Source organism: Pristis pectinata, chromosome 9 (assembly GCF_009764475.1).
Source record: "Pristis pectinata isolate sPriPec2 chromosome 9, sPriPec2.1.pri, whole genome shotgun sequence".
In the NCBI taxonomy this organism is placed as follows: domain Eukaryota; kingdom Metazoa; phylum Chordata; class Chondrichthyes; order Rhinopristiformes; family Pristidae; genus Pristis; species Pristis pectinata.
The window spans coordinates 100,158,838-100,181,943 of NC_067413.1; the positions used below are offsets into that span (position 1 = coordinate 100,158,838).

At 42.6% G+C, this 23,106-nt stretch overlaps 1 protein-coding gene across 3 annotated transcripts in view; it reads right to left on the reverse strand.

The window, feature by feature from the left end:
* Positions 1-8,729: 8,729 nt before the first annotated feature.
* The window catches only part of tp53inp1 (tumor protein p53 inducible nuclear protein 1), a 28,371-nt gene continuing 13,994 nt past the window's right edge, over positions 8,730-23,106 (reverse strand). For 2 of the 3 annotated variants that reach the window (XM_052023796.1, XM_052023797.1), the window contains exons 3-4: positions 20,622-20,964; positions 8,762-11,385 (exon numbers count right to left, since the gene is read on the reverse strand). In XM_052023796.1, coding sequence (XP_051879756.1) covers positions 11,136-11,385; positions 20,622-20,964 — 593 coding nt within the window. In that variant the 3' untranslated portion in view covers positions 8,762-11,135. Of the gene's footprint in view, positions 11,386-20,621; positions 20,965-23,106 lie in introns of all 3 variants that reach the window. The other variant, XM_052023798.1, reaches the window with a different exon arrangement.

Below are 23,106 nucleotides of genomic sequence, written 5' to 3' on the forward strand. Positions count from 1 at the left end.
GTGCAGAGGGTGGTAAGTGTGTGGAACGAGCTGCCAGAGGAAGTGGGTGAGGCAGGTACAACAGTATCATTTAAGAAGCACTTGGATAGGTACATGGAGGGGCGGGGATTGGAGGGAATATGGGCCGAACACAGGAAATTGGGACTAGCTGGGTGGGCACCGTGGTCAGCACAGACTGGTTGGGCCGAAGTGCCTGTATCCGTGCTGTATTGCTCTGTGACTCTATGTAACCCTGTTTTATGGTTTAAATTGGTGCTTAGAAATAGCCTGGCAGCTGAATTTTGTTTGATGAAAACATAATTCATGTTTCATTCCTCTTGGAATGTCTTAATACCGTGAGGAGATACAGGGAGTTTCCAACTGCATCACTTATTTATTTTGAAGTTGAGGAACAACTACTTCCCTCCAAACATTCAGTTCTTGAACCAACCGGCAAAACCCTAATCACCACTGCAGTTCAGCAACACTATGACCATTCTGATCACTTTGCACTAAAATAGACTGTTTTTGTTCAAATTGTGTTTTTTTTCTTGTGATAGTCGTGTATAATTTGTGTTTAATTTATGTTTTTCTTGTGAACGCTGCTTATCTGATGCTCTGTGCCTGTGGTGCTGCTGCAAGTTTTTCATTGCACCTGTGCACACGTGGACTTGTGCAGGTGACAGTAAACTTGACTTTGACTTCGAAATTGCAGAAGATTAGATCTTCAGAACTTCATTTAATATAACAAATAAAAGAAGCATTCACTCTATACATCCCTTTTACCATTTTAATCTAACTTGGTCTCAAATTTCACTTAAAAATTAAAAGAAGCAGTGAAATCCAGATTAGATAATTGCACAATAGATGCGTAGAATCACAGAATCGTACAGCATGGAAACAGGCCATTCGGCCCAACTCGCCCATACTGACCAGTAGGCATCCTTCTGTATTAATCCCAACTCCCAGCACTTGGTCTATGGCCTTCTATGCCTAAGCAATTCAAGTGCTCATCCAGAGAGGCCTCCAATGCCGTCAGTGACCTTTCTTCAAGTACTTTCTCAGGCAGTGCTTTCCAGGTACTCCCCACTCTCTGGGTGAAGAACATCCCCCTCAGATCTCCTCTAGATGTCTTCCCACTCACCCTAAATCTATGTCCTCTAGTTTTCTCTACCTGTGATACGGGGAGAAGTTTCTTGCAGTCTCCCCATGTATATCCCTCATCATCTTATACTCGTCAACCATGCCCCCCTTAACCTCCTCCGCTCCAGGGAGAAGAGACCCAGTTTCTCCAGTCTCTCCTCATAACTGAACTGCTCCATCCCAGGCACCATCCTGGTGAACCTCCTCTGCCACCTCACTGGTGCTATCACATCCTTCCTATCGCACAGTGACCAGAACTGCAGGCAGTACTCCAGCTGAGATCTGACCAAGGATTTATAAAGTAGAAGCATACCTCCCTACTTCTGTATTCAACACCCCAACTGATGAAGCCCAGCATCCCATATCCCACGTTATCTACCCGCATTGCCACCTTCAAAAACCGACGGACTTGTACTCCAAGGTCCCTCTGTTCCTCAATACTCCCTCAGACTCTACCATTCATGGTGAATGTCCTAGCCTCATTGGTGTTCTCGAAGTGCATCATCTCACATTTGTCTGGATTGAAGTCCATCTGCCATTTCTCAGCACATTTCCCGATGCAGGGTCTCAACCCAAAGCGTCGACTATCCGTCTGCCTTCACAGATGCTGCCTGACCCACTAACTTCCTCCAGCAGTTTGTGATTAGATCCTGCCTTTCCAATTGATCATTGATCCTCTTGCTCAGAATATCTTCCAGTATCTTGCCTCCCACTCATAAGATAAGTTAAGGTTAGATACAAGATCTTCATTAGTCACATGTACATTGAAACACACAGTGAAATGCATCTTTTGCGTAGAATGTTCTGGGGGCAGCCCGCAAGTGTCACCACGCTTCCGGCGCCAATATAGCATGCCCACAACTTCCTAACCCGTATGTCTTTGCAATGTGGGAGGAAACCGGAGCACCCAGAGGAAACCCACGCAGACACGGGGAGAATGTACAAACTCCTTACAGACAGCGGCCAGATTTGAACCCGGGTCACTGGCGCTGTAATAGCGTTACACTAACCACTACACTATCTGGCCTGCTCGTGTTAGGCCCATTGATATCCTGGTACTAGGCTTTCCCCTGTTGCCTTTCTTGAAAAGGGGAACCACTTTTCCTGTCCTCCAGTCATCTGGTACCTTACTTAGTACCCAGCAAAGATTTAAAATTCTCAGCCAGAGCCACAGCCTGACTTCCCTTGCCTCACACAGCAGCCTGAGATAACTCCCACCCAGTCCTGGGGCTTTATCCACCTTTAAGCCTGCTGATGCATAATTTTACTGGATAGGAACATGCAGCACAGGAACAGACCCTTACAGTCCACCTCATCCACGGTCACCATGATCCCTATCTACACCAATCCCATTCGCCTGCAATAGACCCATATTCTTCTGTTCCTTTCCTATCAAAGTACCTGTCCAAATGCCTTTTAAACATTATAATCGTATCTGCCTCCACTACCAGCTCATTCTAGATATTCACTGCCTTCTCTGTGAAAAACTTACCCCTCAGATCTGTTTTAAATTTCTCCCCTTTCACCTTAAACTTGTGCCCTCTAGTTCTAGACTCCCCTACCCTGGGGAAAAGACTCTGACTTTCTACCCTATCTATGCCCCTCAGAATTGTATAAACCTCTGTGAGGTCAGCCCTCAGCCTCCTATGTCCCAGTGAGAACAAACCCAGCCTGTCCAATCTCTCCTTGTAACTACTACCCTCCATTCCAGGCAACATCTTGATGAATCTTTTCTGGGCTCTCTCAGCTGATACCACATCCTTCCTGTATTGTGGCAACCAGAACAATAAATAATACTCCAAGTGCGATCTAACCAATGTTTTGTACAACTGCAACATGGTGTCCCAACTCTTACACTCATTGTTATTTGACATATGTAACGTAGGGTCGGTGGTGTCACTAAATGTCTGGAAACAAAAGGCATGTTCATCTAAAACCAGAAAGTGCCGGAAGACCTGAAGCGTTAACTCCTTTTCACTTTCCACAGCTGCTGCCTGACCTGAGAATATTTTCAACATTTCTATTTTTATGTCAAATTTCCAGCATGTGTAGTTTGGTATGTTCACTTCTACCAGTTGTGGCTGTTCACTTCTAATGTGGTTCTTCTGCAAACTCGATTTCCCTTTGAGTCAGGTTATGTGTGGATGTTCCAGCCTCCATTGTCAGTTTATCTGTTTTTGTCATTTCTTTGGTCACTTCAGCAGGAGGTGGGAACCCAGCCTGGAGTCAGTGAGAAGATTCTCACTTCTCTCCTCCCCACTTTTATACGGTCATTTTGTCTTGATACAGGCTGGTCTTACCTAAGCAGAATCAGTTAATTGCCTAAACGGGACCTCTTGTCCCTGTTGCTGAGTAAGAGCCATGCAACATCATACCTAAGCCAGCAATCACTGGCTCCCATTTTCTAAGTTCTCAGACTGGACCCAGGTTTCCTGAAGGGGCTTGTGAATGATGGTGAAATACTGGCAGAGAGGAAACTATTGGGACTGGGAGTTTTTAACCTGCAAAATAAATTAATATTTCACCGGTGTGTGTCATAGCAAGAAGCACAATCTGAAACGTCACAAGCCTTACCCTGTGGAGAGCCAATGATCAATGCAGCAGCTGCCCCATTGTGCCTACTGGCTCAGCTGTGTGGTTTCTTCCATTGTGCGAGGAAGATCTTCCATATGAAACCTAAACAATTGCTCGACTCTGGGTAGACATGTGGATTCACCAATGCCAGATCCAGCTCCGGGTAGACATGTGGATTCACCAATGCCAGATCCAGCTCCGGGTAGACATGTGGATTCACCAATGCCAGATCCAGCTCCGGGTAGACATGTGGATTCACCAATGCCAGATCCAGCTCCGGGTAGACATGTGGATTCACCAATGCCAGATCCAGCTCCGGGTAGACATGTGGATTCACCAATGCCAGATCCAGATACACGTGGGGAAGGTGGGATGGCCTCCGGGATGACTACAGGATGAGGTTCCAGAGAGGGTTTCTCTTACCCCTAAAATTATATTAAAAAGCAGCTTATGCCAAAATAAAATTGTATTGCCTTTGTACACAGCTATGTAACTAACCTCAAAGCAGGCCTTTCTAGGAACAGAGCTAAGATGAATTGTCTAGAGAAATCCAAGTGTGCAGATTTGTGTTTGACTCTTCGCACAGCTTGGACATAAGGTACTTTTGTTTTAGAAATGAGACCTGGAAATTGATTGGCACCTTAACGCACTGTGATGCCTGTTTTGAAAAAAGTTGTTAGACTGTGGGATGTTGTAGAGAAATATGCATAAATATGGAATGATAAGACACCATGTGGCCATTCAGAATAAGCTTTTCTTAGAATTCCCCAATTGGTCCTACTCCTTTGCTCTTTCTCCATAGTTTTCAAATGTTTCCTTTCAAGTATTTTTACAATTTCCTGGTTAAGATGCATCCTTGGTTACTAATAGAAGAATGGAAGGGGGTTGTGACCACAACCTTTATCCCATTGAAGGTTACTACTTTACTTCCAGCACTCTTACAGGTAGCGCCTGTCACCACCAGCAGCTGCTTGACAATAAATGAAAATTTAAAAAAACTACAGATGCTGGAATTCTGAAATAAAACCAGAAAATATTGGAGGCATTCAGTGGATCAGGCAGCATCTGCGGAAAGAGAAAAAAGTTAACATTTCAGATCCAGCACTCTTCATCCGAACTGGGAGAGAGAGTCGTTTCCTCTCAACCTGTTTTCCCTCTCTCCCAGTTCTAATGAGGAGTCCCAGACCTGACCCTTCCCGTGATGCTGCCTGTCCTACAGCTTCCAGAATGTTATGTTTTATTGCTGTTTAACAAGATGTTTCCCCACGTCTCTACGTCAAGAACATAGAACAATACAGCACAGGACAGGCCCTTCGGCCCACAATGTTGTGCCGAACTAATTAAACCAATGACTCCTAACTAATCTAATCCCTCTTCCTAGCACATTGACCATATCCCTCCCTTCTCTGCATATTCATGTGCCTATCTCAGAGACTCTTAAACACTCCAATGCTATCTGCCTCCAGCACCACCCCTGGAGAGGTTGTGTCCTCTGGTGGGAGCACCTCGAACTAGAAGTCACTATAATAGGAGTTTGCCCATTTAAGGGTGTAGGAAGTCTTTGAATATTTGTCAGGCAGAGGTAAATATATTTTTGACATGCAAGGGGGTGAAAGGTTACCAGGGGTGGTAGCCTTTGATCACATGATCACATTGAATGGAGGAGCAGGCTTGAGGGGCCATTGACATGTTCCTGTTCCTTGTTCATATGTTTGTATTTTCCTGCACCTTCAAAGTTAATAGCTGTTACATTTGCCTTCTGTCTTAAAAACAATTGTTTACCACTCCTTTATGCTTTGTTCTTTGACGTCCATGCCCTCACTGTCCCATTAATTCCACAGGCTGTCACTTTATGAACAAGTATATTCTGGTGCATCACACCAAATGCCTTTTGAAAACTTAGACATATCAGCTCTCTCCATAGTTAATAAATAACAACTGATTTTCATTTAATCACCGATGCTTTTCCAAGTGCTGATTGTTTTTGTCCCAGATTACTATCTCCCAAAGTTCCATACCATTGGTGTTGGGCTGTATGGTTGGTTATTGTTAGTCTCACCTCTCACTCATTTTTAAACTGGGATAAAACATTTGTGACCCTCCAGTCTTCTGACACTGCCACCAAATGTAAAAAGGGATAAGACTGTGGTCACAACTCCCATCCATACTTCTATGCGGCTCATCCTGGTCAAGTGACCTTCCTGGGTGTAAATCTCACGACTTCATGAGCAGTTTATCCACTATCACTGTTACATCTTCCTTTTCATTGGTGAAGATAGATACCAAGTATTCAGTTAACACTTTAACTACACTCTCTTGCCTCCTTGTTCGTACCCATTGATTTTATACATCCTCTGTCATTATACAATTTATAAATGATTTTTAACTTCAAAAATTTGTACTTCATTTCCTCTTCTGAACTTTCTGTATTCAGCTTTATTCTCTACATGAACTTCATGTTTGTCATGGAACTGCCCCCAGAACACACTATTGCAAAAGATGCATTTCACTGTGTATTTCGATGTACACATGACTAATAAAGATCTTATCTTATTGATATTGTTAACTTTATCCGTCAAAGGAGCTCACTTTTTGATGTCCCTTCTGTAGCCCTCGTGAGAATGTGTCCATTCTGTATGTGAACCGTTTCTCTTTGAATACCTTCCTTTCTTCAATTAGTGTTTGGGGTCTACACGTTTTAATTTAAAATCTACCTGGCTCAGAACCCTTTTAATTTTTTGAAGTTAGCTGTCATTCAGTTGAGCATTTTACACGTGACTCTCCATTCTAACCGCTACATTTTTAGGGTCACTGCTTTCCAAATGCATCCACTGAACCCTACTCCAGCTGCATCATTTCATTCCCCACAACCTTGATCTCTTTTGCTTTCTTCATTTCCTTCTCAATATTTAGTAGCCAATAGTATATAATTAGTTGAGTAATAAATTGTTCCTTATTTTAACCAAATGTCTTCATTCCTTCACCGTAACAGTTTATTTGATCAATGCTGCATCAATTTTCTCTCTTTCCTAAAGACCTTGCAACCATTTCCCAAATCTTTTCCTTCAGATCTGTGACAGACACCATTTCATTGGGAAATGTGGGCATCTTTGCCTTCAGTTCACCAACCCTCTTTAACATCCCACACTTAGGTCCTCACTATTCCCCAACTCATCCAATCTATTTCAGAACTAGTCTCTAAAGCAAGTTCTCTCTCCCAGATAGGTGCAAGTTGTTTCTGTTTCTTATTGTTTCATCATAGCATCCATTCCCTCCCAAAGTACGTGAAGTGTGCCCATCCCACACACACTGCCCCCCCCCCCAAATTATCTTCCCATTGGGCATTGGTCACACCTTTGTTAAGATGCAACTTACCCAAATCACGCAGATCCCTCCTCCAACAGAAAAGGTCCCATAATCCTGGAATCAGAGGTCCTCCATCTTGGACTGTTTCTCCAGTCATACCCTGCTATTGGTATACTCATTAGCATATGCCAAAGGGAATAATCCAGAGATTACTATCTCTGAAGTTCTTATCTTTAATTTCCTTCTAGCTCCTGAAAATGGAACTATAGGACAACAACCCTGTTCCCTCACTAACTGCCAAGTGGACCACCACTTCTGGATATATCCTTCTCAAAGCATTCTACTTTCAGTAACTCTTCAAAACATGGAGTACTATCATATACTGAAACACAAGAGACTGCAGCTGCTGCAATCTGGAGCAAAAGGCAAGCTTGGTCCTGAGGCATGGGATCCAGGGAAACTTGGCTGTGTGGATTCAGAATTGGCTCCCCCATAGAAGGCAGAGGGTGGTGGTAGATGGAGCGTATTCTGCCTAGAGGTCGGTGACCAGTGGTGTTCCACAGGGATCTGTTCTGGGACCCTTGGTCTTTGTGATTTTTATGTATGACTTGGATGAGGATGTGAAAGAGTGGATTAGTAAATTTGCAGATGACACAAAGGTTGGTGGTGTTGTGGATAGTGTATAAGGTTGCTGTAGGCTACAACATGACATTGATAGGATACAGAGCTGGGCTGAGAAGTGGCAGATGGAGTTCAACTTGGAGACGTGTGAAGTGATACACTTTGGAAGATTGAATTTGAAGGCAGAATACAAGGTTAATGGCAGGACTCTTAGCAGTGTGGAGGAACAGAGTGATCTTGGGGTCCACGTCCATAGATCCCTCAAGGTTGCCACACGTCGATGGGGTTGTTAAGAGGGTGTATGGTGTGGTGGCCTTCATTAGTCAGGGTATTGAGTTCAAGAGCCGTGAGGTGATGTTGCAGCTCTGTAGAACACTGGTTAGACCACACTCGGAGTATTGTGTTCAGTTCTGGTTGCCTTATTATAGGAAGGATGTGGAAGCTTTAGAGAGGGTGCATAGGAGATTTACCAGGATGCTGCCTGGATTGGAGAGCATGTCTTATGAGGATAGGTTGAGTAAGTTAGGGCTTTTCTCTTTAGAGAGGAGGATGAGAGGTGACTTGATAGAGGTGTACAAGGTGATAAGAGGCATAGATCGAGTGGACAGTCAGAGACATTTTCCCCAGGGTGACAATGGCTAACACGAGGGGGCATAATTTTAAGGTGATTGGAGGAAGGTATAAGGGGGATGTCAGGGGTAAGTCTTGTTACACAGAGAGTGGTGGGTGCGTGGAACGCACTGCCGGCAGAGGTTGTGGGGGCAGATACATTAGGGACATTTAAGAGACTCTTAGATAGACACATGAATGATACAGAAATGGAGGGCTATGTGGGAGGGAAGGGTTAGAGCAGGATAAAATGCCAGCACATCGTGGGCCGAAGGGCCTGTACTGTGCTGTAATGTTCTATGTAGGATCACGACTTGAAACATTGACTGTCCCTTTGCCTCCACAGATGCTGTTTAACCTGCCAAGTTCCTCCAGCAATTTGTTTCTTTGCTGTTGACGTATACTGTTCACTGTGATCTAAAGTTAGTATTTCAACGGAGGGTGGGATGGTTTAGCCCTCCAGCAGTTCTTCTTTTAAGAATGTTCAACCATCTTTCAAATATCATTACATTTATTGACAAGTGAAACATTTCCACAGTTAGTACAAGAACTTAATAAGCAAATATTTGAACTTAAAACAAAAACCATTCTGAATACATGAAAGTACAGATAACTAGTATTAAAACATTTTTTGAAAGAACACAATTTTACATAGTGCAAACTGCACTACTTAACCTTTTGTATTTACTAATAAATAGGTTGATCCTAAATTAGTAAATAAAATTAAATCACTAACTCTACAAGTCTATAAGATTGACAATTATTTGGCAAAGTGCTGTATTTATTCTGTAAATTGGATTATGATACCAGTCAATTGAGTGACCTTAAAACTCCCAAGCTTCTCTCTGTCATTGAATATAAAACTGTACAAAGTAACTCCACATACAGTCCTGTGCATAGTTGGGTTGGTTTGTTATATTTACATCACCTGGCTCTTTCATATCTTCAGATTCTTCATATGTTACGTTAAATGATGATTTCACATACTGAATCTAAACTGGAAGGCACATAATTAACAAAACCAAACACGAATCCCTGTATGAAGTATTCAGCAATCTAAGCTACAGCTTAATATTCTGTAACATACATTTCTCCTACTGTAACATGTACAAGCTTTGTTCCAAACTTTAAAGTTTTTTCAACCATTGTTTTAATCATCACCAACATAATCAACTTCTAATCCAACAAAATACAAAGAAGCTTTTACATAAACACATTAAGTCAGTCAAATGGAATCAATCTGGACAACATCAAAAAATCAACAACCATTTGGTTAGGATACACGTCAATATCCAATCACACTCAGCCACTATCAGTCCTCCACACAACGTAAAACTCGTGCGATCTGTGCACCAAGAACTACAATTCAATTAGATTTTACCACAATGTTGTCAGTGATAAATATCTAACAATATAACCATGCAAAGAAAAATATATAATTAGATTTGCTTCACCAGTGTTAATTTTATGTAGTTTTACAAAACATTTTCAGCAATGGACTTGGTTATCAATTCGCAGTTTCCTAGATAACCAAGGAGGCATTAATTAGGTCTTTTAGAGATTTGCCAGACATCATTGTCTTGAAATTTTCCTTTGTTGGAAAAACAGTGATATATGACAAAGTATTTGTAAATTTAAAAAAAGAAATCCTGAGGCAGAGTTGGACAACTTACTTCAGCATTGAAAATTCCACAATATTCACTGTGACAAACCAGACTGTACATACTGGATGCAAAATCTTGAAGTTCATGTAACTGTTCCTATTTTCCAATCTATTTCTTAAGATGTTTCTACAAAATAAAACCTTGTTGGATAAAAGCAATACGAAGTATGGAATACGTTGAAGTATATTCAGTTTTCTTAATTTTCATGATCTGCAGCAGTTAAAACTAACTTCAGAAAATAGTGAATTGGGGAAATGTTGCTGCAATAATCATCAGAATAACTGTGCTTCTCCACTCAAGATTAAATTTCACAGGAGCATCTTAAGAAAATGGGATAAAAATAGAGTTAAATAGAACCATTTTATATCTAGAGTATACCTTGACATATTGAAAATATGTCACTATTTTGCAATAAACATCACAGCTAAGACAACGTAGCAAACAGAAAAAGTAAACAAAATAATCCTTCGTGTAAAATGCACAGCATCGAGGTATCATCCAACATCAAAACACCTCAAAAATATAACACGTTTAGAAAGGAAATGCATAACCTAGAAATGGAACATTTTTGGACATGTTTAAATTGCTATCTCGAGAGAAGGCAAGTATGTAGCTCCAAACTTTGAATACGTACAAATAGCCTGCAGCAATCATAATGCTTTGCAACCACCTCCAAACCAAAAAGGTCTATTTTTAGAACTGAAATATACACTTACATAGGGTTTCCATGTTGTCACATTACAGATATTTAGAAAAATTATACACTGCATTGTCCCTGAGAATCTGTATTGCAAAATAAATTGAATTACTCTTCATGAGCAAATTATAGCCATAAGAGGTTTCTCATCTGCCAGGCAACATTTGTTAATGATTGTGTTGACTTTTTTTTTGTAATACAGCTGCTCATGTGTCCCCATGAACAAGAATACACATGTACAGATAAAATGGATATTCATATGAAAATGATAAACTTGGACAAGCAAACCCTATTTATTAAAAAAGATTGCAAGGAGCTTTCCAGATTTCAGAGTAAAAATCCTATCAATAAGGAAAAGGCATTTGGTGATAAAGAGTTTAAGACTATAAAGCACCCAGAAGATAGATTAGAAACCCTAAAACACTTATTCAATGTGATTAATGATTCCTAAGTTTGTTAAATACGGAGCACTGAAAAAGGTTACCAATACGCGCTAGATTTACAAGAACATTGCTTAAAAAAACATAAAATACCAATGACAATTAATAATTATACTGGCGCTGGCAAGGTTGCTGTAGAACATGTCCATTGTGCTTAGTTTGTCGAGAGATGCACTCCCTAGTAAGGTTTTGGCGGCGAATGTAGTTGCGGTTTACGAGGTGCTTTGCACCATGCTCTTTTCCACGTTGAACATGTCGAAGCTGATTGGCTTGTTCCACAAGATCGGTATGAGCGGCCAGAGTAGATGCATAGCAGTGAATATGGTGGCCTACCCTATTAGGGGCATTAGTTCTAGAATGAGAAGCAAAATAGCAATCACTAATGATATCAAGCTAGCTCACTATACAAGCTCAACTTTAACATTAATATTAACGTAATGCAAACATTTCCAGCATTTTCAGGTACCACTTCAAATAAATTATTTACTCATGGCATTTGAAAAGTACAAATTAAACTTTGTAGTTGATGCTGGGGCTAATGTAAGGTTTAGTGGCAATAGTTAGAATGAACAAGGAACTGCCCTACCACCACAAGTGTCAAGACACACATTGCCTCCATGATTCCGAAACAAAAACTATTTCTTGTTGAAAAAACACGATGACGCTGGAGGAACTCAACAGGCCAGGCAGCATCCGTGGAGAAAAGCAGGCGGTCAATGTTTCGGGTCAGGACCCTTCTTCAGGACTGAAGATAGGAAAAGGGGAAGCCCGATATATAGGAGGGAAAAGCAGAGCAGTGATAGGTGGACAAAAGAGGGGAGGTGGGGTGGGCACAGGGTGGTGATAGGTAGATGCAGGTAAGAGATAGTGATGGGCAGGTGTGGGGGAGGAGGGGAGAGCAGATCCACTGGGAGGTGGGTCAAAGGCAAGAAGACAGGTGCCCCATGGGGGGAGGGGAGGAGAGGAAAAGGAAAGAGAGAAACAAAAGGTTTCCCCCCGACTGTGGTGGAGAGAGCTCGCACCCGCATCTCTGCCATTTCCCGCACCTCTTCTCTCACCCCCACCCCTCCCAGGGTCCCCCTTGTCCTCACATTTCATCCCACCAGCCTACGTATCCAACACATCATTCTCCGCCATTTCCGCCATCTCCAACGGGACCCCACCACCAAGCATATCTTCCCCTCGCCACCCCTTTCTGCCTTTCGCAGGGACCGCTCTCTCTGCGACTCCCTCGTTCACTCCCCCCCCCCCCATCCCGCTCCCACCCCAGGAACTTTCCACTGCCCTGCCATAGGTGCAACACCTGCCCCTGCACCACCCCCATCACCTCCATCCAGGGACCCAAACAGGTGAGACAGAGATTCACCTGCACCTCCCTTAATATCATCGACCGCATTCGGTGCTCCAGGTGTGGCCTCCTCTACATTGATGAGACCAAACGCAGACTAGGTGACCGTTTCACAGAACACCCACGCTCTGTCCGTAACTGTGACCTGCATCTCCCCGTTGCCAGTCACTTCAACTCCCCCTCCCACACTATCACTGCCAGAATTCCAAGCACAAACTGGAGGAACCGCATTTTCTGTCTTGGAACCTTGCAGCCTAACAGCATGAACATTGAATTCTCCCACCTTAGGTAATCCCCACCCCCCGTCCCTCCCCACAACCCCGCCCCCCCACCATGCTTCTTCCCCTCTTCCCTTTCCCAGCCTCTCTCTTTTTTTCTCCTCGCCATTATTTTTCATCTTCTTCTTCTTTTCCTCCCCTCCCCCCACACCGCCTGCCTCCCCACCTGTGACCCACCCCCCGGTGGATCTGCTCTCCCCTCCTCCCCCGCACCTGCCCATCGCTATCCCTTACCTGCATCTACCTACCACCATCCTGTGCCCACCCCTTTTGTCCACCTATCACTGCTCTGCTTTTCCCTCCCATATATTGGGCTTCCCCTTTTCCTATCTTCAGTCCTGAAGAAGGGTCCTCACCCGAAACGTTGACCACCTGCTTTTCTCCACGGATGCTGCCTGGCCTGCTGAGTTCCTCCAGCGTCGTCGTGTTTTTCATCTAGACTCCAGCATCTGCAGTCCTTTGTTTCTCTAGCTATTTCTTGTACCAATACCATAATTCATTTTGTTAAAAATCATAATCTTGGTGTTCAGCCATTTTGTTTATGTCAGCTATCCAGAACTTTGGACTCTTAGCTAGAGAATATCTGACATTAAGATATAACATTGTGGCATTCAGACAAGCTTGAACAAACACTTAAGCATTCTTCTGTACTTGATAACATGAATGAAACGTATTTCAGAGAGCTTGAATAAATAATTGGTATTGGGAAATGGAACATATAAAAATATGAGCAATTTTTTGTTACACAGTGAGTAGGTGGGATTAGACTAGCAATGCCAGTAGATATTAGATATTTACTTATTAGTCACACATACATTGAAACACACAGTGAAATACGTCTTTTTGCGCTACTGAGAATGTACTGGGGGCAGCCCGCAAGTGTCGCCACACTTCCGGCGCCAACATAGCATGCCCACAACTTCCTAACCTGTACGTCTTTGGAATGTGGGAGGAAACCGGGGCACCCGGAGGAAACCCACGCAGACACGGGGAGAATGTACAAACTCCTTACAGACAACAGTGGGAATTGAACCCAGGTCGCTGGTGCTGTAATAGCGTTACACTAACTGCTACACTACAGTGCCGCCTCATGCCGTTAGGCTGTAAGATTCCAAGACGGAAAATGAGGTGCTGTTCCTCCAGTTTGTGCTTGGAATTCTCCCGGCAGTGGAGGAGGCCGAGGACTGACATATCAGTGATAGTGTGGGAGGGGGAGTTGAAGTGACTGGCAACAGGGAGACGCAGATTGTGGTTATGGACAGTGCGGTGTCCTGCGAAATGGTCACCTAGTCTGTGTTTGGTCTCACCAATCTAGTAATGGGGGAAGATTCAATTGTATGTTCAGATGTGTAATTATCTGAAAGTAAATAATTTGCAGGACAACGTGAAGGTTGGAAGAAAGGGTCCCACTGAATTGGTCTTACAGAGAGCCAATGGACCAAATAAGCTTCACCATTCAACAATCATTCTGTGCTTGTGTGACCTGAAATGGGTATTGCAAAACCAGGGTTAGGGTGCAAAGAGATAAACCTCCAGGCCCAGGTGAAATATATCCCAGACTTTGACTATAATTTTTCAATCTTCCCTGGGCACAGGAATGGTGCCAATGGCTGGAAACCTGAAGTGAAAACAGAAAATGCCAGAAATATTCAGTGGGTCAGGCAGAATTGGTGGAGAGAGAAACAGAATTACCCTTTCATCAGAACATCATCTCATGAAAATCAAGATGCAGGAAACCTGAAATGAAAAAAAAGAAAAGGCTGGAAAAAAAATATCAGCAAGACAGGCAGTGTCTGTGGAAAGAGAAACAGTTAACATTTCCGGTCTAGAATTCTTCATAAAAACTGAGAAAGAGAAAAAGGCAGCAGAGCCAGTGATTGTGGGAGTGTGCATTGGGTGGAATAAAAGGAATCTCTCTGATGGGTGAAATAATGCGACAATTAAGACAAGATCCAGTGTCTTTGTCCGTGTAATGTGTTACTAATGTTGTATAGTCTGTGTAATGTGTAGTCGAAGTAGTGGCAGGCAAAAATGGCCAGTTCTCATACAAACAGAAAGAAAGTGAGTTATCTAGAGTTGGAGAATTTGATACCTGCCCAGTTGGAAGATGAGCTGTTGTTCCTCCAGCTTGCATTGGGCCTAGTTTTAACAGTGCACATGGGCACAGAATCAGAGTCAGATGATTTAGATGATGTGAAATGTGTTGTTTTGCGGCAGCAGTACAGAACAAAGACACAAAAATCTATAAATTACAAAATAAATAAATAGTGCAAAAAAAAGAACAATGAGGTTGTGTTCATGAACTGTTCAGAAATCTGATGGCGAAGGGGAAGAAGCTGTTGCTGAATCGTTGAGCATGGGTCTTCAGGCTCCTGTACCTTCTCCCCAATGGTGGTAACGAGAAGAGGGCACGTCCCGGGTGGTGAGGGTCCTTAGTGGTGGATGCCGCCTTCTTGAGGCACCACTTCTTGAAGATGTCCTCAATGGTGGGGAGGGTTGTGCCCGTGATGGAGCTGGCTGAGTCTACAGCCCTCTGCAGCCTCTTTCGATCTGTGCATTGAAGCCTCCAGACCAGGCGGTGATGCAACCAGTCAGAATGCTCTCCACCGTACATCTGTAGAAATTTGTAAGAGTGTTTGGTGACATACCGAATCTCCTCAAACTCCTAATGAAGTAGAGCCATTGGCATGCCTTCTTCATGTTGGGCCCAGGATAGATCCTCTGAGATGTTGACACCCAGGAACTTGAAGTTGTTCACCCTTTCCACCGCTGACCCCTCAGTGAGGACTGGTGTGTGTTCTCCTGACTTCCCCTTCCTGAAGTCCACAATCAGTTCCTTGGTCTTGCTGACACTGAGTGTGAGGTTGTTGTTGCGACACCACTCAACCAGCCGATTCATCTCACTCCTGTACGCCACCTTGTCATCTGAGATTCTGCCAACAACAGTGGTGCCATTGGCAAATTTATGAATGGTGTTTGAACTGTACCTAGCCACACAGTCGAGCGTGGAGAGGAAGTAGAGCAGTGGGCTAGGCATGCATTCTTGAGGTGCGCCTGTGTTGACTGTCAGTGAGGAGGAGATGTAAAGAGAAGTCAAAGTGGGAGTGGGGTGGTGAATTAACATAGCGGGCAACAAGGAGCTCAGCATCACTCCTGCAGATTAAGCAGGCAGTCGTTCTACAAAGCCATGACCCGATTGACTGCTGTGTTTTTAGATTGTTCGATGTTTAGGGAATTAAGAGAAACAGGGTTGGTACAGGACGGTGAAGTAAAGGTCAGCATGATCTAACTGAATGGCAGTGCAGACACGAGGAGCTGGCTGGATGATTGGAAACATGAAATGTGGATCTAGGATGTTAAAAGGTGTGTGAAGGGATGGGTAAGAGGGGTCAGAGGGAGAGTGTGCACAGAGGATGGAGATGTATCAATGCTGCTGCTTATCGTTTTCCCTTAATGAATGCCACCCTGCTTACTCAGAGCTAGCAAACTACCATGATGAAACAGGAGATTGCACAGGAATCCTGGCCATTCAGAATTTTGTAGCCCAAAGCATTCCAAGCACTTCAAATTACACAAATGAATTATTTTGCAATATGCACGTTTAATCACAGGTAGTGATTGATATTCCATAAGACCATAAGACATAGGAGCAGAATTAAACCATTCGGCCCATCGAGTCTGCTCCACCATTCGATCATGGCTGATTTATCTCAACCCATTCTCCTGCCTTCTCCCCGTAACCATTGACGTCCTTACTAATCAAGAACCTATCAACCTCCACTTTAAATATACCCAGTGACTTGGCCTCCACAGTATGAATTCCACAGATTCACCACCCTCTGGCTAAAGAGATTCCTCCTCATCTCTGTTCTAAAGGGACGTCCTTCTATTCCGAGGCTGTGCCCTCTGGTCCTAGACTCTCCCACTACTGGAAACATCCTCTCCACATCCACTCTATCCAGGCCCTTCAATATTCGGTAGGTTTCAATGAGATCCCCCCTTATCCTTCTCAAGCCCAGCAAGTACAGGCTCAGAGCCATCAAATGCTCCTCACACGTTAACCCTGTTATACCTGGGATCATTCTTGTAAACCTCCTCTGGACCCTCTCCAGTGCCAGCACATCCTTCCTTAGATATGGGATCCAAAACTGCTCACAATAATCCAAATGTGGTCTGACCAAAGCCTTATAAAGCCTCAGCATTACATCCTTGCTTTTATATTCTAGTCCTCTCCAAATGAATGCCAACATCGCATTTGCCTTCCTTACTACCAACTCAACCTGCAAGTTAACCTTTAGGGAATCTTGCACTTGGACTCAAGTCCCTTTGCACCTCTGATTTCTGAATTCTCTCCCCATTTAGAAAATAGTCTACGCCTTTATTCCTTCTACCAAAGTGCATGACCATACACTTCCCTACGCTGTATTCCATCGGCCACTTCTTTGCCCATTCTCCCAACCTGTTCAAGTCCTTCTGCAGACTCCCTGCTTCCTCAACACTACCTGTCCCTCCACCTATCTTTGTATCATCTGCAAACTTGGCCACAAAGCCATCAATTCTGTCATCCAGATCATTAACATGCAACGTGAAAAGTAGTGGACCCAACACCGACCCCTGGAGAACGCTAGTCACCAGCAACCAACCAGAACAGGCCCCCTTTATTCCCACTCTTTGCCTTCTGCCAGTCAGCCAATCTTCTATCCATGCTGGTACCTTTCCTGTAATACCATAGGCCCCTATCTTGTTTAGCAGCCTCATGTGCGGCAGCTTGTCAAAGGCCTTCTGAAAATCCAAGTAAACAACATCCACTGACTCTCCTTTGTCTATCCTGCCTGTTACTTCCTCAAAGAATTCCGACAGATTTGTCAGGCAAGATCTCCTCTTAAGGAAACCATGCTGACTTCACCCTATTTTATCCTGAGCTTCCAAGTGCCCTGAAACCTCATCCTTAATGATGGACTCTTTTTACCAACCACTGAGGTCAGGCTAACGGGCCTATAATTTCCTGTCTTTTGCCTCCTTCCCTTCTGAAAGAGCGGAGTGACATTTGCGATTTCCAGTCCTCTGGAACCATTCCTGACTCTAGTGATTCTTGAAAGATCACCACTAATGCCTCCACAATCTCTTCAGCTACCTCTTTCAGAACCCTGGGGTGTCGTCCATCCAGTCCAGGTGACTTATCCACCTTCAGACCTTTCAGCTTCCCAAGCACCTCCTCCTTAGTAATAGCGACTACACTCACTTCTGTCTCTGACTCTCTCGAATTTCTAGCATGTTGCTGGTGTCTTCCACAGTGAAGACTGACGCAAAATACTTATTCAGTTCGTTCTCCATTTCTTTGTTCCCCATTACTACCTCTCCAGCACCATTTTCCAGCAGTCTGATGTCCACTCTTGCCTCTCTTTTACTCTTTCTATATCTGAAAAACTTTTGGTATCCTCTGTTATATTATTGGCTAGCTTACCTTCTTTTTCATCATCTCATCATTTCTCCCCTTATTGCTTTTTTAGTTGCTTTCTGTTGGTTTTTAAAAGCTTCCCAATCCTCAAACCTCCTGCTAATTTTTGCAATATTTTATGCCCTCTCTTTTGACTTCCCTTGTCAGCCATGGTCATTTCATCCTCCCTTTAGAATGCTTCTTCTTCCCTGGGATGAACTGATCCTGTGTCTTCCGAATTACTCCCAGAAACTCCTGCCATTGCTGCTTTACCGTCATCCTTGCTAGGGTCCCCTTCCAATCAGCTTTGGCCAGCTCCTCTCTCATGCCTCTGTAGTTACCTTTACTCAGCTGTAATACCGATACATCCAATTTTAGCTTCTCCCTCTCAGACTGACCACTGCCTCCTAACGGTCCCTTTACCTTAAGCTCCCTAAATCAAATCTGGTTCATTGCACAACACCAAATCCAGAACGGCCTTTTCCCTAGTGGGCTCGACCACAAGCTGCTCTAAAAAAAACATCTTGTAGGCATCCTGAAGGATGTTATTGCTACTGATGGGTTTGTCAAGCCATCCCAAAGCAATATGGCCTAATGTTCTTGCACATCTATTACTTAATATTTTCTGAATATAGCTTAACTTTCTTTCACTGCATAATCAAAGCAAAGTTTTAGAGAATTAACACACTGAAATTGTAACAAATCTAATGCTCCCAATCACGTCCTGATCTTCCAAATCAGAAATCAGCAGACGCCCAAACAACAGTACAGCATGCAACCAGCTGACTCAAAGAACTTTCCTTCTGGAATTAGTTTGATTTTGAAATTCATTTTGAATAGATCGGCAAGTGTTGATGACATGATGGACTGCTGTAACCAGACAAATAAAAAACAGCTGCAAAAATATCACAGTGATATTACAGACAGAAGTAACAAAAAGGGCAGTTAAACCACATGGATCCAATTCTCCCTTTGACAAACCCTTGTATAACTTTAAATTTTAAACACATTAAAAAAAAGGTGCAAAATTAAGATTAAGATAGGCTTGTGACATCTTTTTCTGAAACACTGTCCACTGAGAAATACTTCATTCTGATGATGAGCATTCTGGGCTGTTATTCACTGAAGCAACAAAATAAATCATAGAACCTTAGAATACTACAGCACAGAAAACAGGCCATTCGGCCCTTCTAGTCTGTGCCGAAACGGTATTCCACTAGTCTCATTTACCTGCACCCAGTCCATAACCCTCCAGACCTCTCCCGTCCACGTATCTATCCAATTTATTCTTAAAACTCAAGAGTGAGCCCGCATTTACTACATCAGATGGCAGCCCGTTCCACACTCCCACCACTCTCTGAGTGAAGAAGTTCCCCCTAATGTTCCCCGTAAACTTTTCCCCTTTCAACCTAAAGCCATGTCCTCTCATACTTATCTCTCCTAATCTAGGTGGAAAGAGCCAACTTGCATTAACTCTGTCTATGCCCCTCATCATTTTGTAAACCTCTATCAAATCTCCCCTCATTCTTCTACACTCTAAGGAATAAAGTCTTAACCTGTTCAATCTTTCCCTGTAACTCAACTCCTGAAGACCCGGCAACATTCTAGTAAATCTCCTCTGCACTCTTTCAATCTTACTGACATCCTTCCTGTAGTTAGGTGACCAGAACTGCACACAATTCTCCAAATTTGGCTTCACCAATGTCTTATACAACCTCACCATAACATCCCAACTCCGATACTCAATACTTTGATTTATGAATGCCAGGATGCCAAAAGCCTTCTTTACAACCCTGTCTACCTGTGACGCCATTTTCAGGGAATTATGTATCTGAACTCCCAGATCCCTTTGTTCCTCCGCACTCCTCAGTGCCCTACCATTTACTGTGTATGTCCTCCCTTGACTTGTCCTTCCAAAATGCAACACCTCACACTTGTCTGCATTAAATTCCATCTGCCATTTTCTGGCCCATTCTTCCAATTGGTCCGGATCCCTCTGCAAGCTTCGAAAGCCTTCCTCGCTGTTCACTACGCCTCCAATCTTAGTATCATCAGCAAACTTGCTGATCCAATTTACCACATTATCTAGATCATTGATATAGACAACAAACAACAATGGCCCCAGATATGTTCTTCTTGTAAGAATTGAAATAAATATGTATATTTTAGAAGCCATTTCTATAGTAAAATGGATTGGCGTTAGGGATGATAAATGCAGAATAATGGAAGAGAACGGAAAGTGTATTTGAAAATTTATACATTGATCCATTGTGCAGTTTTGAGTTTATGATAGCTTTAATCTTGGAAGAAATATTAGGACTGTATTTAATATTTTATTATTTAAGATTCCTTTCTTTCTAGTATCGTCATGCTGCCCGATTTAAGAAAAACATAGGCTCTGCAAAGTCCAAATCAAATTTCAAATCGTTGTAACTGAAGGCAACATACATTTTAAACATCGTAATAGGGATTTCATTCCTAATTTATAGTTCAAACCATCAAAATCATTGACACCAAAACCTCACCTGATTACTTCACTTTCATACTCAACAGACCCGCTGCTCTCTCTCAAGTTGCTTCGGACATTGTGAACCGTATATACAGACATGCTCGGGTGTTCAATCAGAAGGTTTTCCATTGGGCTGGTCTCCACTTGAACTGGGGCATGGCCACCTGCAGTGAAACATGGGGGAGGGGTGATGAACCAGCTCTCCTCCAAAGCGCAGGAGTCAAGCTGAAGAAAGCAGGAGTCACTACAATTGCCAAGCAACTCAACAGAAGAGGTTGAAGGGGAGAAAATGGTTGAATTTGGAAAAGTTTCCCTGCTTATGCCTGTTGATTCTTCTTTAGAGCAATTAGTGCAAGCATCTAAAAAGCAGCAAGCATCAGTCAAATTATGTTAGAAGCAGGAAATGGGAAAATCAATGAAACATGCAAGTAGTAAGGTATTAAAGTTTTAAAAATGAAGCAGGAATTGGAGAAAGGGTAAGAAAATGATATATTTATTAGTCTTATTTTGTAATCAACACTTCTGTTTATAAAGTTGTATTGATAAAAGCTACCAATAATCAGGTACAATAATCAGGTTACTGCTCTCGTAATGCACAGGCCTGGACTTACAACTGAGAGACTTGTAATCAAACCCCATTGCGGCAATAATGGAATTTAAATTCAGTTAACAATCTGGAATTTAAATGGGAAAACAACTTTTTCCTAATAATAACTACTGGATTATATTAAAGGCACATTTGATTCTCTAATGTCCTTCAATAGCCTGGATTATATACGACTCCAGACCAACAGCAACTGGGGTTGACTCCTAACTGTTCCCTTAAATGGCCTACACACACAAAATGCTGGAGGAACTCAGCAAGTCAGGTAACATCTATGGAGATAAATAAGCAGTCAACGTTTCGGGTCGAGGCCCTTGTTTATTTCCCTCCATAGATGCTGCCTGACCTGCTGAGTTCCTCCAACATTTTGTGTGTGTTGCTTCAGATCCAGCATCTGCAGAATCTCAGGTGTCTCATTGTAACCCAGATGCTTTCTGCAGTGGTTCAGGAAGTTGGCTCACCTTTGCCTTCTCAACAGCAACAAAGGATGGTCAATGAATTTTAAAATGATAAAAGAGGATAATCAATTTACAATTAGGAATTGTCATTGTCAAATCGGAAACTATAAAAGCATATAAACTAAGTTGACGAGTACAGAATATAAACCGTACTGATTTAATAAAGCATGAACTCTGATTTCTGCCTTAGATACAATTAGGGTGAAAATGTGACAAATGATCTCCGTGACATTTAAGGGTAAACCTGAATGTTCTTCAGTGACCTCTCCTGGAAATATATGGCATTGGTAAGAGCAGGATGGGCTTTTTGCTTAATTCTCACCCGATTTAGTTGTGCGTGTTGTATTTCAGTCTTTATAAATGAGAAATGAATTATAGTAAAGAGCAGACACACAATATTGAAGCTGTATAAATATAGGTCATCAATTCACAGTAAGGTGCAGCTGCGTATAATTGTGGCACTGGCAGATTCCTCAATTTATCCCACGTTATTTTCTGCTTCTAGCAGTCAGTTAAAAAACAAAAAAAATCTGTGAAAAAGTTATCAAAGCCTGAAAGTCAATTGGATATATTCTCATTGCCACAAGCTTAATTCAGTATTTGGTTATTGCAAAATGTTTAAAATTATTTTTTTGTAACAAATATCTTTTATTGATGGGACCAGTGCTGTAGTCTACTTACGCAATATGCAATAATGATAAGTGGAACATTTTGAAATTGTTCCCATACCCTAATTTTATAAAAAGAGTCACTAGTATTTATTCTGTCACTTTTCATTGGTGCTTATTCTATGGAATTGCTAGTTAGAAGCGGTGCAGAGCAGACATTTTTCAGTGTGCATTCTCTTATGAGATATCATATCCACTAGCACTATGATTAACAATAAAATTGGAGTTGGTTTATTATTGTCACTTGTACAGTGAAAAACTCGTCTTGCACACCGCCCATACAGATCAATTCATTACAACAGTGCATCAAGGTAGTACAAGGTAAAGCAATACTGAATAGAGTGTCAGAGCTACAGAGGAAGCGCAGTGCAGGTAGACAGTAAGGTGCAAGGTCATAACAAGTTAGATTGTGAGGTCAAGAGTCCATCTTATCATACTAGGGAACCATTCAATCGTCTTATAACGGTGGGATAGAAGCTGCCCTTGATCCTGGTGGTACATGCTTTCAGGCTCCTGTATCTTCTGCCCAGTGGGAGGGGGGAGAAGAGAGAATGTCCCGGGTGGGTGGGGTCTTTGGTATTTGGTATAGGTATTGGTTTATTATTGTCACTTGTACCAAGGTCCAGTGAAAAGCTTGTCTTACAAACCGATCGTACAGGTCAATTCATTACACAGTGCAGTTACATTGAGTTAGTACAGAGTGCATTGATGTAGTACAGGTAAAAACAGTAATCATATAGAGTAAAGTGTCACAGCTACAGAGAAAGTGCA